Source organism: Microtus oregoni, unplaced genomic scaffold, assembly GCF_018167655.1.
Source record: "Microtus oregoni isolate MIOR12 unplaced genomic scaffold, Mior012 000027F_ref0000203, whole genome shotgun sequence".
Lineage (NCBI taxonomy): Eukaryota > Metazoa > Chordata > Mammalia > Rodentia > Cricetidae > Microtus > Microtus oregoni.
The window spans coordinates 18,003,038-18,020,067 of NW_024543086.1; the positions used below are offsets into that span (position 1 = coordinate 18,003,038).

A 17,030-nucleotide genomic window follows, 5' to 3' on the forward strand; every position below is an offset into this window, starting at 1 on the left:
GAGTGACTCTGTTGCAAGTAAATACATTTTTAAAAAAGTAGTAGATGGCTGGGCGGTGGTGGTGCATGCCTTTAATCCCTGCACTTGGGAGGTAGAGGCAGGAAGATCTCTGTTGAGTTTGAGGCCTGATCTATGGAGTTAGTTTGAGGACAGCTAGGGCTGTTAAACAGAGAAACCCTGTCTCAAACAAAAACCCAAAAACCCAAAAGTAGTGGATAAGTAAAGTAAAACATCCAAAATTCATAACAAAGAGTATATTCCCCATTCCTTCCTGAGCATTCTAACATAGTAATATATAAGAGGGTCTGCTCTTCGTTAATGATTTACTTAGTAGTGTTTGGCTAGGCTTTCAGAATGAACACCAGAGTACTTGATGTTCTGTTAGTTTTGCTGTTGCTATTCCTAGATTTCTCAAGGATCGTGCAGCCAGTGTGGTTCTGGACTGAATAGCCTTTCAGGAAACAGCAGGGTTCTGCAGGTTTCTGTGCTTAGCAATCGAGGCTTCTGTGAAGTAAGGAGGGAGGCATTTGATACCTCTGTTCATTTGTACACAAGAAATTGGCTTTGGTACTAGAGAGATGCCTCAGCAGTTAAGAGCACTGCCTGCTCTTCCAGAGGACCCAGTTTCAATTCCCAGCACTCACGTCATGGCTTATGACAGTCTGTAACTCCAGTCCCAGAGCTCATCCATATAAGCAGGCAAAACACCCATATATATATATATCACTTTAAAGATTATTATTATTTTTTAACTCAGTTGGTAAATAGGCCACCAAGCTCAGTATCAGCACTGACACGCATTGTGAAGGAGACTTGGTTTCTGGCTTAAGAGCCTCGTTCTGTTGGGGCCAGTCATTCTTAGTCTGACTTGAAATTGCATGTGACATGATGGCTTTATTTCTTTGGGTCTCTTCTCTGGTGCCTGTAAGACTAGCTTCTTTGTTTTTGTTTTTTGTTTTGTTTTGCCCCCCCCCCCCCCAGAGGGTTTCTCTGTAGCTTTGGAGCTTGTTCTGGAACTTACTTGGTAGACCAGAATGGCCTTGAGCTCACAGAGATCCACCTGTCTCTGCCCCCTGAGTACTGGGATTAAAGGTGTGGGCCACCACCACCCTGCTAGATTTTTGAGATAGTGTCCTATCTTTTGGGTCTGGGACGTGTGATGAACTCTTGAACTCTGATGTCATTCTGGAGTCCCCAGAGGCACTGATTATGATCTCTGACCATCCTTTCGCTGGCTTTGTTGTCCTGTTCCTTCATCTTGTGTCCCTGTGGGGCAGGCGAACTCTTCTTTCCCTTCTCTTTTCACCTGCCCAGTGGCTTGACACTTCTGTTCTTGTTGGTTTGTTTGTTTTTCGAGACAGGGTTTCTCCGTGTAGCCCTGGCCATCCTGGAACTAGCTCTTGTAGACCAGGCTGGCCACAAACTCACAGAGATCCGTCTGCCTCTGCCTCTCTAGTGCTGGGATTAAAGGTGTGCGCCACCACCACCCGGCCTCTATGGCTAACTAGTGGCTTAACTCTGCCCTCTGATCTTCAGGCAAGCTTTATTTGTTAGATCACTAACAAAATACCACCACACATCTCCTCCAACAAGGCCACACCTATATGAGAAGGCATTTTTTTTCTTTTTTTCTTTCTTTCTTTTTTTTTTTTTTTTTTGTTGTTGTTGTTGTTGTTGTTGAGCTTTTGAGCCTGTCTTGGAACTTGCTCTGTAGACCAGGCTGGCCTCGCAGAGATCCGCCTGTCTCTGAGAAGAGGTGCCTTCTTATTTTTTTTTTTGTTTTGTTTTGTTTTAAAGATTTGTTATGTATACAGTGTTTCTCCTGCATGTTTGCCTGCAGGCAAGAAGAGGGCACCAGATCTCATTACAGACAGTTGTGAGCCACGATGTGGTTGCTGGGAATTGAACTCAGGTCCTCTGGAAGAGAAGCTAGTGCTCTTAACTGCTGATCCATCTCTCCAGCCCAGACATTCTTATTCAAACCACCACAACTATCCCCTATCTTGGAGGTTTCCTTTGTTGTTCTTCCTACACTCCAAGCATAAGTCTCTTCTTAGTCAATGTTCGACTCCCCACCTTGTCCCCTCCGTCATTCTGAGACTTTATTTGTGGAAGAGTACATACCCATATAAAGTGGGGGAGAGTAGTGCCCCCACCTTTGAAACTCAGTCATGCAAATACAGTTGTGTCTGTACTTACCTCACATATATGTAATTTAATATTACATATTTATTTAATATACATATCTAATCTATTCTAAATATTAGGTTAATATTCTGTTAGACAAATAATTTCTGTTTTAAGTAAATGTAGGCATTGAATATAAAATATTCAATATTTATATAAAATATTTATTTAATTTTGAGATACAAAGTCTCATATATCCCAGACTGGCCTCAACTCACTATGTAGTCTTGAGTGACCTTGTATTCCTCCTGATCCTCCTGCCTCCACCTCCCAGGTGCTGCCATTAAAGGTAGGCACTACTGCTCCTGGCTGGGTATGAAACCAGAATGCTAAGCAAACATTCTACCAGCTAAGGTACAAGCTTAGCTCCTGAATTTTGAAATATCTCCAGATGTATCGGTAAGTGCGTGTAGAAACCTGTGCTCTAAAATACTGTCAGATCTATAGCAGTTAACAGCAGCTCCACGTTATCCATATTCAGTGAGTACTCAACTTCCAGCTCGCTTTAGGTGTGTAAGTGGAGGCCCCAGGTTTACAGTGGGTGTTTTTCTCAGTCACACTCCACTTTTTTTTTTTTTCCAGACAGTCTCTGAACCTAGAGCTTACTGATTCAGTTAGCCTGGCTGGCCAGCAATCTCCAGGGTTCCTCTTTTCTGATTCTCATGCTGGAATTATAGGTGCCTACTGTTGTATTCTGTATTTTTTAAAATCTGGGTGTGGGAGATCAGACTCAGGTTCTCATGTTTATGTGGCCAGCCCTCTATCCTCTCCCGACTGAGCCAGCTCCCCAGGTCTTTCCTTTGGTTTTGAACTGTGCTTGTTTGGGTCCATATCCATCAAAGTACCATGTGTCTCTAAGTCACCACCACCCGGCATATGATTTTATTTTTAAAAGTATGTGATGTGGGATTCCCCTCTGTATGCTGTGAATACCATTGGGTAATAAAGAATCTGTCTAGGCCGGGCGATGGTGGCACACGCCTTTAATCCCAGCACTTGGGAGGCAGAGGCAGGCGGATCTCTGTGAGTTCGAGACCAGCCTGGTCTACAGAGAGCTAGTTCCAGGACAGGCTCCAAAACCACAGAGAAACCCTGTCTCGAAAAACCAAAAAAAAAAAAAAAAAAAAAGAATCTGTCTTGAGCCTATAGCAGAGCAGGGCAGAACAGAGCTAGCAGAGGGTTGGGAGTTCTAAACTGAATGCTGGGAGAAGGAAAGAGGGAGGAGTCAGGGAGAAGCCATGTAGCCCCACTGGAGACAGATGCTGGAACTTTGCCAGTAAGCTATTGGCCAAACAGTATTGCAAATAATATAGTTTTTGTGTGGTTATTTCAGAGCTGAGCAGCTGAGAACTAACAAGCGGCCTCCCTACAACAATTATGTATTTGGCTGGACTTTGGTGGTGCATACCATTAATTCCAGAATTCAGGAGGCACAGTCAAGTGAATGAATCTCTGAGAGTTCAAGGCCAACCTGGTCTACAAAGAAAGTTCCAGGACAGCCAGGGATACTCAGAGAAACCTTGTCTCAAAGAATAAAAAAATAAAATAGACTATGTATTTGTATTCTTGTGTATGTGCCACATGTATGTATGTGGGTGCCTCTCAGAGGACAGAAGAAGACATCAGATCTTGGAGCTGGAGTTACAGGTGACTGTGATCCACCTGATGTGGGTGAGTGCTGAGAGCTGAACTCAGCTCCTTGGAGCAAGGAGCATCCTTAACTATTGTGCCATTTCTGCAGCCCCTTTAGTTTTAATTTTTAATTACACATATTTGTGTGTGTGTGTCAGTGTGTTTAAGTGCATGTGAGTATAGATGCTGACAGAAGCCAGGAAGCATCCCCTGGAGCTAGTGTTATACGGGTGATTTTGAGCCATGGGACATGGCTGAATTTGGGTCTCCTAAAAGATCAGTATACTCTTATAACCACTGATCCATCTCCCCAGTCCTAATTGTCTTTTGCTTTTTGAGATAGGTACTCTCTGTGTATCCCTGTCTGTCTTGGAACTTGGCCTCGAACTCATAGGGATCTGTCTGCTTCTGCCTCTCAAGTGAAATATATATAATTATTTTTAATTATAGGGAGTTTTCCTTGAGCATTTTTAGTATTTGTTCTGTTTTTTTGCTTTAATTTCCTTCTCTGGGGTTCCTGTTGGATCTTGTTTGCTCACTCCAAGATTTATCTTAAAATTAAAAAAAAATGTTGTATCTTGTGTCTGTACATATTTCCATGTGTGTGTGTGTGTGCAGGCTTGTGTGTGCAGGCACATATGTGCCATGGCATATGTGTGGAATTGAGAACAACTTGGGGGAGTTGGTTCTATCTTTGTACTGTAGAGATCAAACTCAGGCCAGCAGGCTTGGTGACAAGCATTTTTACCTACTGAGTCATCCTGCTGGCATATTTGTCTTTTCTCTTGATCCCTTTTTAGTTTATTATTTTTAAGAGCTTTGGGATACGATTTGTATTCATGAAATTGCTGCCATTCTGTGTGCAGTTCAGGGTTTTCTAGGACGTCAGTAAGATCAGGGCAGCTGCTGGCACCATGTAGTTTCACTCTTCCACATCCCAGGAAATGCCTCCCTGGCGTCAGACTCTTCACCGCCCTGCAGTTCTTCCAGTTGCACTCATTTAGAGGGCACCGTCTCCTTACATTTGTGATTCTCATCTTTCATGACTAAGAGTATTGAATATCTTCTCATGTGCTTATCAGCCCTTATATGTGTGTGCAGGCAGAGTTGTGTAAGTGTTTTCAAGACAGGGTTTCACTGTGTTGTTCAGTTGATAGCCTGCAGAGCTGTCCCCCTGCTCCACCACCTTAAGCTTCTGAGACAGGGTTCTTACTGAACCTGGTGCTCACCAATTTGCCTAGACTGGCCAGCGAGCCCCAAGGGGTCCCTGTTTCTGCTCCCCCAATCCTGGGGTCACAGGTGTGTACCGCTGTCCCTTGCTGTGTATGCAGGTGCTGGTTTAGCGACGGAACTTGTGTCCTATGTTTGCATGAGAGCCTTTCTCGTTTGGAGAGCTCTTGCTATGATTTCTTTTTCCTTTTCAAGTAGGATTTATGCGTATTTTCTAGATTCAAGTCCTTTACACATGATTTGCAAATATTTTCACCTAGTCTTTTTCATGCCCTTTGATCTGATAAATGCATATTTGAAGCAAGCAGTCCCCCCTACACTTTAAATTATATCTTCTCTGTGGCCTAACTCATTGTGTCGCCTAGACTGGCGTTGATTTTTAGATAGTCCTCTACTATTGCCTCTGGAGTGCTCTCAGCCAGCCCATCCTGCGTGCTAAAGTTTTACATTTTGATGAGATTCCTGTCATCCATAACAACAATATAATTATGTCTTCTTTTGAAAAAACTGCGTCTGTTGTTGGAGGCCATTTGTTCATTCCTGGTTGCCCAGAACTAAAATAGTCACTCATAAACTGTATTAATTAAATCACTGCTTGGTCAATCACTTAAGCATATTGCTAACTAGCTCTTTCATTATTTTATATTTTACCATGAGGCTGTGGTCTACCAGCAAGGTTCCAGCTGGCCGCTTCATGGAGTCTTGCTGACTCCACCTACTCTCTGTATATATCTTTTCCAGCCTGGCTATATTCTGTTAAGCCATCGGCCAAAAGCAGCTTCTTTATTTATTAACCAATAAAAGCAACACATACACAGAAGGACGTCCCACACCATGTGTCCATTAGCTTGTGTGTGTAGGTTGTCTTTCTGCCTTTGGAGAGAGTGATGTCAAGGGTGTGACTGCCTCCAAAGCACTGGCACTGCTGAGGAAGCTCATCTTAGTAAGAATGTGCTGGAACAGACCCTACAACTTCAGACTCCTGATTTTCCCACCGGGGAGCTCAGCTGTCATCTTTCTGAGAACCAGGATGTTATTCCCAAAGTTAAGAACACTTGCGGCAACGGCAGATTCCTCCAGGATGGCTCTCCCACCGTGGCTAGCTCTTGCAGTGGCTGCCCCTGCTTCTGTGCTTGGACCTGTCAGTGCTCTTGAGCTCCGAACTGTGTGAGCACATTGCTGCTTTGTAGATGGTTAAAGGGGTCAGTGCCTGGTGTCGCCTGCCAACTGTGGATGTAGGAGTAAATGTTCTTGTTTGGCAATTGCAGGTGACAGACTTGACTCAATACCTGGACCCCAGTGGGCTTGGCGTCATCAGCTTCGAAGACTTCCACCAAGGGATTGTGGCTATCAGAAGTGGAGGTAGGTCAGTTACCCCTCACTGTACCCACCACCTTTCTCCTCAGTGTTCTGTAACTACCCATTCTTCCCCAGCCACTGTGTAGGCTAGTCTGAACTCACAGAGATCCTTCTGCCTCTGCTTCCCAGTGCACCATAACACCTGGCTTAGGCCATATCTTCTCAGACTCTCAAAACATTTGGTGTTCAAGATGTTCTCTTCCCTGTTTGTTCTTGAAGCCCTACCCTCCATGATCGACAGGCTCTCAACTGCCTATTTACAGTGTGGAGGGCTACTTTCCTTCCCCAACGTTTTGTGAGGAAAAATTACAAAACAAAACTGAAAAAAAAACCATAATTATTATATATTTCCTACCCATTCTGTATGGAGAACAGCTTGCTATGTGCGCTGTGTGCCTCGTTCATCCCTCCATCCATTGTCTACAGTCTATCTTTTCAATGGGATGCATTCGACTCATTATATTGTGCACTTCCCACTGTTGCTCTGGTGTGCATCCTGGCCATCATCTAGAGTTCAGCATTTGTTCAGAGACTTTGGTTTTAAAGCAAAAAGGTACCTACTGTGAAATGTGCAAATCTTAAGTGTAGCAGTTTGAGCTGTGACAGATTGCTGAGCTTGATTATCTCTGATAAGGCTGTCATGGCAAGTTCCTCCCACCTTCTTTTTTCCTAAGATTTATTTATTTTTATTTATTTATTTATTTTTTTATGTGTTTTGGCTGCATGAATATGTGTTTGAGGATGCCAGTCCCCTTGAATTTGTGAGCTGCTATGTGGTTACTGGGAATTGAACCCAGGTCCTCTGGAAGAGCAGTCAGTGCTCTTAACCACTGAGCCATCTCTCTGGCTCTCCCACCTTTTTGTCAACCTATTTCTGTTCTTGTACATTAATTCTTAAGTTGTCACATAAATGTGTCCTGTATATATCTGACTTCTTTCCCTCAGTATGCCTCTCGTATCCACCTATGGTTTGCTTGTCGTCATGGCTGCTTTCTGATGTGGGATGTTGGCCTATTGTGATGAGGCATCTAGCTTACCTATTGGGATAAAGTTTGAGTAAAGTTTAGAAGACTGTGTACAAGTTTTTGTGTAGATACGTGTTTTCCTATCTCCGTGTCCTGTGCCTAGGCCCTGGGGGACTGGCCGTGTGCTGGGTGTGTATTCAGTGTCTTTGCAGTGGATAGATATGTGTTTTCCTATCTCCGTGTCCTGTGCCTAGGCCCTGGGGGACTGGCTGTGTGCTGGGTGTGTATTCATGTCTTCACAGTGCACACGCCACTCCTCACTCCCAGTTAGCCCATCTAGTTTCAGTTCTGCAGCTATGACAATAGCTTTTCAGCCAGGCAGTGATAGCCCACACCTTTAATCTCACAGGAGGCAGAGGCCGGTGAATCTCTGTGAATTCAAGGCCAGCCTGGTCTACAAAATCAGTTCCAGGACAGTTATGGGGTTGATGGAGCTGGGGTGTGTTAGCTGCAGGCTTTTTGCCTCCTTGCACATCAAGTCTTTTTTTTTTTTTTGTAAACTTTTTATTTTAATGAAAATGTAATTACACACATCAAGTCTTACTTATTTTGTAGTCACTAGGTGAGGTCAGGTCTGAAGATACCCTTGGGCCTCAGGTCTCAGCAGCTGTCTTGTTTGTCATCACCCCAAATTATTACTGACAGTGTCACTTAGGACTGAGTTTCTAAAATATTGAGTCCTCAGATGGTTCTAGAGAAGTTGCCATGCTACTCTTTGTGCTCACCCATAAGTCTTTTATGGAACTAGACCCCTAGGGATAATATTGTGAGCCAGCATCAAAGTGAGCCCAGTAGGTGATGTTAAGAAGTCAGATGGATGAGGTACCACTGTTGTCTAGGCGATAGGCAGGAGCTGAGACCACCATGCAGGCCAAGCCTCTCAAGGGAGGAGCAGGAGAGAGAAAGGAAGGCATGATTACCAGGTGAGGGACGCCTGCTCCAGGTTAGCAGCAAGCCAGCCTATGTGATGGGGGATGGACCAGGAAGGGAGGCCATAGTGACAGCTGGTGACTTTCCCAGTGAATAGGACTTGGGGAGAGGTGGACAAGTCAGTGAGCAGAGCTGAGCACAGGACCCTTGGAAGGGAGTGAGGTCAGTTCACCGAGGGATGAGATGGAGAACAGCCAGGATAATGCAGAGTCCCCGGACTGAGAGCCCTGTGTGCTGTCTGGTAGCCTGACCTATAAGTGATAGATCGCAAGCAGCTAGATTTTCTTTCTTTTTTAAGATTCAGTTTTTTTCAGTGATGTGTATTTATGAGTATGGGTATATGCCTATGAGTTCAAGTACCCATGGTGACCAGAAGAGGGCATTAGAACCCCTGGAGTCCCTTCATGACATGATTTTTTTATTTATTTATTTTTTATCCAGATATATTTATATTTTGTCATTGAAAACTTCATACAGTATCTTTGTGTTTTACTTTAATCCCAACATATTGCCCAATTAGCTTTCTTTTTTAATGCTTTTTTTTATTGATTTATTGAGCTCTACATTTTCCTCTGCTCCCCTCCCTGCCCCTTTCCTCCCCTGCCTCATGATTTCTTTACCTGTCAGTTATTCTTTAAAAATCTTGGTCTTTAAGTGTTTGCTAAAGTCTGACATTAAACCAAGAGTGGTGAGAACTGTCTGTGATCTGAGTATTTGGGAATGCGATGGGAAGTGAGGCAGCAGTTAGAGGCAAGCATGGCTGGGCTCCTTGTCACCATCAGCCTTTCCCATGGGTCATCTAGCCATGGAGATGAGTGATAAGTTCCCACGAGACATGTCACAGCTGTCACTCTGAGTGTTTGTCATGACTGCCCCTTTCGTTGTAGATACGTTAAATAATGATCCGTTCCCTTTGGAACCACAGAGGCGCAGAGCGCTTGGCTGGTCTCTGCTGTCTTGCTGGTCTTGCTTTGCACCATTTAACCACTGTTCCTATTCTGTCTGCACAGGTGGGAGGGAGGTGTGCTGTTTGGACTCTCAGCCCCAGGGTACTCTCAGTACCGTCAGGGTGAATCAGGGGCATTCATTGGATTGTTCAGATTTAATAGTTGACTGCACAAACCTCTTCAGGCTGGGAGATACAGCAGCTGGGGCTGCGGGTAGGCAGATAGAATCTGTCCAACAGGAGATGTCTGTGTGAGGTGATTCCTCCATGGCTGCTAGTTTGTATGCTCTACTGGACCTCAGTTAAAGCAAAGTGGTGAACTCTGCTGGGGGTGTCCTGTTATCTTGACTTGGGAGGCCTCTCCCCCCATTCTCCCACCGTCTGTGCTCTTCAGGGTCAGCTTCTTTCTGGAGGAGGGCTTGCTAGCTGGTGACCATGTCTCTCTTCTGAGTGCCTGGGTCTTGGTTTAGTGACTGAAGGTGCATGTAGATATTTTTTAATCCCCAGTGACAGCAAACAATTGTCTGAGGATGATTTATTACCCCAGTTCCACCCCCCCCCCGTGTGCCAGATTAGACCCATCCCTAAAATCACTGTGTCCCCTTGCCTTTCCTGGGCTGATTTAAGACACTGTGGTGCCCTGTGTCCTTTCCACAGGCGACCTAGGAGGTACTTCTTGGCCTCTGCCTGAGAAGGGGGCAAGCTGGTCTCAATGAAACTGCTAGCTTCCTCTATCTCTTTATAGCCAGCCCACTCTCTTCTGCCTTCTGTGAGGAGCCATTTTCTGGCCTGTCTTTTGGTAGGTCCCACCTGTTAGATCCAAGCCCTGTCCACCCTGCTGCTGTTTCTGCCTGTTTTCCTGGGGTTCTGTTTTGTTGTTGGTTTGGTTTCCTTTTTATTGTTTGTTTTTTGAGACAGGATCTCACTATATAGTCCTGGCTGGCCTAAAACTTGCTATGTGGAGCAGTATGGCCTTGAATTCAAAGATCCATTTCCTCTGCTTTGTGAGTGCTGGAATTAAATCTGTGCACCACCATTCCCAGCCCTAACTAAGTTGGTGGGTTTTTGAAACTAATTCATGTGGCCCAGATTGGCCCTCAGACTTGCTATGTAGCCAAGGATGACCTTGCACTTTGGATCTTTCTCTCTTTCTCTGCCAAGTGCTAGAATTCCAGGTAAGCTTCACCACTCCCATCTAGGCTGTTTGCTTTGAGACAGGGTCTTGTTCTGCATCCTTGGCTAGCTTGGTTATTCACTGTGTAGCCCATGGTTGCCTTGAACTCAAAACAATTCTACTTTAGCCTCCAAGAGGTAGAGTGACAGGTGTGGCCCACCCACCTTGGACAACATTACTTTGTAGTCACAGCAGACAGATGCGGTACAATTGTAAGTGAGTAATTCTGAAGCAGGAATAAGTAAGTGTAATCCCAGTGCTCAGGACTCCAGTGGTTTTCTTTGTGTGTTTTGAGATAGAGTTTATGTTTAGCCCTGGGTATCATGGGACTTGCTCTGTAGACCACAGAGATCCACCTGCCTTTGAGATTAAAGGCATATAACAACACCACCACCACCACCACCACCCAGTTTTGGGATTCATTTTTAATTTCATCATTTTTGCATTCTTTCTGATTGATTTAATTAGGAATGTAAATCACCCAGCTAGTTGTTAGAAATAGTTTAATGTTTCAGAGTCTCACCCTGCTACCACACTGTGGGTACATTGCCTTGAGTTCAGCCTGGACCTGGAGGATAGTAGGGTCCTTACAGTGAGCTGTGGGGATCTGCAGAGATGAGGTTAAATGCGGCAGACCTGAGCTAACTATTCTGGAGACCAGAACAGAATCCTTTGCCTTTGGTGCTGGCTTTCTGGTGGGAGATGATAAGATGACTAGGGTGTGTGGGAGTGAATCAGAGGTGACACCAGGCAGGGGTGTCCTATAGGGTAGGGATGTGTGCCTGGTGTGTAGGGGACTGGGGTCAGAAGGTAGAGGAATGAGCTGTGGAGATCAGCTGTCCAGCGGTGTAGTGGGAAACTGGGCCTTTTCTGGGACTGAGCAAACTTATGACTCTACCCCAGCCTGGGCCATGGAGAGTGCTGTGCAGAATATTGAAGGAACTGCTCAGTGCACCTGCCGATTAGCGCAGAGGCTTTGCTTTTCTGCCTTTGTCATTTTGAGGTTTCATTTCCATCTGATTAGGAGGACACAGTGAAAACAGAATAAAAGATGAAGTCAGAGGTGACTTTGAAAGATTTTATAGTACTTAGAAGCATTCAGAAAGGAAGCCATGCTTATCTGAACTACGTTTCCAGTGAAGTTCATCTCAGGTCCTGCTGTAATGCACTGGTGTAGCGATGGACAGCATGTATTGCCTGTCAGCCTCATTCTACGTTGGAGGGCAGCATAGTAAACCACAGTATATTGACCTAGTTTGCGGGGAAGAGCAAGACGCCTGCTGTCACAGCCACAAGCACTGTTCCAGGAATAGAATGAGACAGGGAACTGTTACAAATAGGCCATGGCTCTGGCTCATACATCCCTAGCTCTGGAAGGACAAGATAAATGCACATTAAAAATTTCCACTTATGGGGCTGGAGAGATGACTCAGGGGGCTGGAGAGATGGCTTAATGGTTAAGAGCACTGACTGCTGTTCCAGAGGACCTTGGTTCAATTCCCAGCACCCACATGGCAGCTCACAAATGTCGGTAACTCTAGTTTCAGGGGACCCGACATCCATGGCAAAACACCAATGTACAAAAATTCCACTTAACAAATAGCTGTGATGGTGACACCTTTAATACTAGCCCTTAGCAGGTGGACAGGTGGGTGGGTCTCTGTGAGTTCAAGGCCAGCCTGGCTTATATAACAAATTCTAAGCCAGCCAGAGCTACATAGTATCAAAACAGAGTATTTCCACATAAGGAGACTAAGGCAGGAGGATCTCAAGTTAAGGCCTGTCTGGACAATTTAGTGAGACCTTGTCTCAAAGGAAAAATGAGGGGCTGGGCCAGGCAACAGCAGTATACTTCTTTAATCCCAGATGGCACCCATAATGCTAGGATTCAGGAGTCAGAGGCAGGTAGATCTCTGAGTTGGAAGCCAGCCTGGTCTATAGAGCTAGTTTCAGGACAGCTAAAGCGACACAAAGAAACACTGTCGGGGGGGGGGGGGGGTGTTGGAAAGATGGCTTAGTGGTTAAGAGCACTCCCTTGGACTCTCATTGTTGCTTCTGCAGTCCTGTCCTTAGTTACCCAGGTCTGTTTGTTAGTGTCCAACTCTCAGAACCTATAGTGGTTGGTTTTTTTTTTTTTCTTGAGACAGCGTTTTTCTGTGTAACAGCCCTGGCTGTCCTGGAACTAGCTTTTGTAGACCAGGCTAGCCTCGAACTCACAGAGATTTGCCTGCCTCTGCCTCCTGAGTGCTGGGATTAAAGGCGTGACTTGTTGAGGTTTTATGGTTATGTTTTTCTTCATTTGTCTAGATCAAAGCATGAACTGTCTCTGGTCTTTGTGGCTCGTTTAGAGGGAGCCAGTACTGACTGTTCCAGAGCATTTCTTCCCAGATCGTCGGGAAGGTTGCTGCTCCACTTAGCCGTTGAGATACGACTATATGAACTGGTTAAGCTTCACACTTGTAATCCAGTACTTGAGAATGGACAGAGAAGGCTGAATGACTGATTGACAACCAGCCTGGGTTTCAGAAAACCTTGCCTCAAAAATAAAACAAGGGCCGGGCGATGGTGGCGCATGCCTTTAATCCCAGCACTTGGGAGGCAGAGGCAGGCGGATCTCTGTGAGTTCGAGACCAGCCTGGTCTACAGAGAGCTAGTTCCAGGCTCCAAAGCCACAGAGAAACCCTGTCTCGAAAAAAAAAAAAAAAAAAAAAAAAAAAAAAAAAAAAAAAAAAACAAACAAGGGAAGGATTGAGGTGTTTTTTCCCCCCCTCCCTACCCTATTATTTATTTATTTTGTTTGTTTTGTCCTTTTTTTTTCTTTTTCTTTTTCTTTCTTTTTTTTTTTTTTTGGAGACATGGTTTTTCTGTGTGTAGCTCTGGCTGTCCTGGAATTCACTCTTTAGACCAGGCTGGCCTTGTACTCAGAAATCCACCTGCCTCTGTCTCCTGGAGTGCTGGGATTAAAGGCCTGTGCCACCACCACCAGGCTGTGTTAATGATATTGACTAAGCAATCAAACTGTAAGTCAACATACTCCATGAAAGAAATTACTTAGTAATGAGACTTTGGTATGGATGACCTTCTGTATCCTTCCTCGGGCACAATGTCCCTTGAGCATCTTGGAGACCATGGATATTGGCACCTCTTTTCTCAGAGGAAGATGCAGGTGTTTTATAATTGAAATGTTTCGAAAATGTCTCTGGCATTGAGTTCAGAAGTTGGTGCTTCTTTATAATTTACTTTCTTAGCTGCTGGAGAGATGGCTTAACAGCTAAGAGATTAGCTGCTCTTGCAGAGGACCTAGATTCGATTCCTAGCACCTACATGGAAGCTTATAGCCATCTATAATGCCAGTTCCAGAGAATCTGATACCTTGTTTGGCCTCCAGGCACCAGGATGTATATAGTATTCACATACATATATGCAGGCAAACATCCACACATTTAAAATTATAAAAAAGAAGTCTTTTTAAAAACATACCTTATAGCTGGACGGTGGTGGCGCACGCCTTTAATCCCAACACTTAGGAGGCAGAGGCAGGCGGATCTATGTGAGTTCGAGGCCAGCCTGGGCTAAAAGAGCTAGTTCCAGGACAGGCTCAAAAGCTACAGAGAAACCTTGTCTCAAAAAATCAAAAATAAAATAAAATAAAAACAACTTGCTGGGGCACACACCTTTCATCAAAGTACTCTGGAAGTAGAGGCAAGCAGATCTCTGAGTTCAAAGCCTGCCTGATCTATATATCAAATTCTAGGCCAGTCATGGCTATACAATAGGACTCCGCCTTGGAAACAAGCAAACAAGAAGACTGCAGTAACCATAGCTCCTGGGGACTGGAGAGGGGACTTAGCAGTTAAGAACACTTGCTCCAGGAGGCTCAAGTTCAGTTCTAGCACTCATTTCAGGTGGTTCACAACTGCCTGTAACTCTGTCTTTAGGGGAATCTAATCCCCTCTTCTGGCCTCTATGGGCACAGGCACACACGTGATATATGTATGGTGTTATACACCCTTAATTCCAATGCTCAGGAAGCAGAAGTAGGTGGATGGATCTCTGTGAGTTCAATTTAACCTGGCCTACAGAACAAGTTCCAAGGCATCCAGGACTCTGTAGAGAAGCTCTTTCAAAAATAAAGAAAAATTTTAAACTCAACGTCATATTTTGAGATATTTTCACTGTATTATTCATTGGGTTTGAGTGTGCATACAGATATGGACACATACATGTCATGGCATGCACCTGGAAGTCACAGAACAACATTGGGTCTTGGTTTTATATTTTCCCGATGCGGGCTCCAGGGATCAAACTCATCTTGTCAGACTTAGTGGCAAGCACTTTTATCCATTGAACTTTCTTGCTGGTCCAAACCCACTTTACACACACACACACACACACACACACACACACACAGAGTAAAATAAACTGTTGAGTGTAACACCTAGACACTGCATTTTTCAGTGTTTACCCGGACAAGATGTTGGTGATGTTGAGTGGGGTTTGTATGTAACCCCTTTCAAGGCTGTATGTTTTTGCAGAACTAGGAGTCTTGCACTTTTCCTTTCAATGTTGTTTGGTGTTTTTTTTTTAAGATTTATTTATTAATTTTGTGTACAGTATTCTGTCTGCATGTATGCCTGAAGGCCAGAAGAGGGCACCAGACCTCATTACAGACAGTTGTGAGCCACCATGTGGTTACTGGGAATTGAACTCAGGACCTCTGGAAGAGCAGTCAGTGCCCTTAACCTCTGAGCCATCTCTCCAACCCTGGCTCTTTTTTTTTTTTTAAAGTCATGTACACACAAACTTCTCAGCACCCTAGCAAGCACTGTTGTCTACTGGGGGGTGTGGTTCTTGTGCACCTCCTCTGCCCTCTCCCACTGGAGTTCTCAGCTTGAGGTCCACAGTAGTGTGCCTTTTGCTGCAGTGAGTCCCGTCCACCCATCTCATGGCAGCTCAGCCTTAGAAGCGTAAAACTGGGAGTCCTAGTTACACACTGTTCCTCTACCATGGACCCCTCTGGACATCACTGGGTGGCCTGCTGAGGCCTGGTCTTCTCTCCACAGATCCTGATGGCCAGCTGCACAATGTGGAGCCCGTCCACGATGAAGAGCCCCCTGCCTGCGCCGATGAGTTTGACGACTTTGTCACTTATGAGGCAAGTGCTTTCTTGACTGTGAGCCCCCTTGCCCCCTGTGTTCTCCTGAGCAGCAGAGCTGCTCCAGTGCTGTGCCCCATGTGTGTGGGAGGGAGGCTGTGGGAGACACCACAGATGATTCCCACTGGCCTGGTTGGGCCCAGGATCTACATGTTCAAAAGTCATCTCTCGGGCCTGTCGTGTAGAGGTTTGTGGACAGTTAGGCTCTGTGACATCCTCGCTGTCACCTTCTACCACGCAGAGGCAGAATAGAAGACACTGAAGGTTTCCCTTTGTGAATTTGAAAATAATTGTGTTTGGAAACATGGACTGACCTGCCTCCTGTCCTATGTCCCTTACTGTCTACTCCTGTGAAAAGCTAGGGTTGTGCTTTGTGGTGTCTCTTATAACTGTGGGTTCCTTGTCACCCAGCTGGAGACAAAGTCACAGCAAAGGAAGGCAGACCACTGTAACTGGAGAGAGATGAGTCTCGAGTCATATGGCTGATCTACAGGATTTTCTTTATAAAATACATGGAGTTGTTGCCCTGGTGTTCAGAGTGGCTTAGAGACAGGGTGCTTGAGCCCAGGAATTCTGGGCTGTCCTGCCAATGTAGTGAGACCAATCTTGAAAACATGAGTTATAACTGAGCCCTTGGTTTGCGGATAGAAGTGGCAGCTGCCAGCATTTCAGCCTTCTAAGTGATACAGACTGGTGAGATTGAAGGTTCTTAAGTTCTCAGAACCTTTTCTCCTTTGTAGCATGAGGAGCTGGGCCCTGTATGTCTAACTAGTTTCCTTTTGAGGGCTAATGCACCACAGAATTCAGGCTTTTTAATCCCAGTCTCTCTCTCTCTCTTTTTTTTTTTTTTTTTTTTTTTTTTTGAGACAGGGTTTCTCTGTAGCTTTGGAGCCTGTCCTGGAACTAGCTTTTGTAGACCAGGCTGGCCTCGAAGTCACAGAGATCTGCCTATCTCTGCCTCCCAAGTGCTGGGATTAAAGGCATGCGCCACCACTGCCTGGCCCTAATTTCTCTTTTAAAGACTTATTTCTAGTATGTGTGTGTCTGTGTTTGAGTAAGTGCACATGAGTGCAGGCACCTATGGAGGTCAGAGCTGAAGTTAAAGGCAGTTGTAAGCCACGTAATGTGGGTGCTGAGAATCAAACCTGTGTTGTGCAGAAGAGCAGTGACCCTTAACCCCTGAGCCTTCTCTCCTAGCACTCTGATTTGTGTTTTAGATGAAAGAAACAGTTCTATGTGTTTTGTTTACTTTTAAAATCTTGAAAGATTTCATTTTTGAAGGTTTTGAGTTTTTAGTACATGGACCAAATAGTACAGAGGATTTCCATATGATGCCTTGCCTTAGTGTTCCCGTTACAAGCACGCTTGCACTGGTGGGCCACAGCTGATGCG

At 45.0% G+C, this 17,030-nt stretch overlaps 1 protein-coding gene across 2 annotated transcripts in view; it reads left to right on the forward strand.

Annotated features, from left to right (window-relative positions):
* The window catches only part of Rab11fip3 (RAB11 family interacting protein 3), a 75,142-nt gene that overhangs the window by 25,186 nt on the left and 32,926 nt on the right, over positions 1–17,030 (forward strand). For both annotated transcript variants that reach the window (XM_041676013.1, XM_041676014.1), the window contains exons 2-3: positions 6,318–6,411; positions 15,547–15,638. In XM_041676013.1, coding sequence (XP_041531947.1) covers positions 6,318–6,411; positions 15,547–15,638 — 186 coding nt within the window. The remainder of the gene's footprint in view (positions 1–6,317; positions 6,412–15,546; positions 15,639–17,030) is intronic.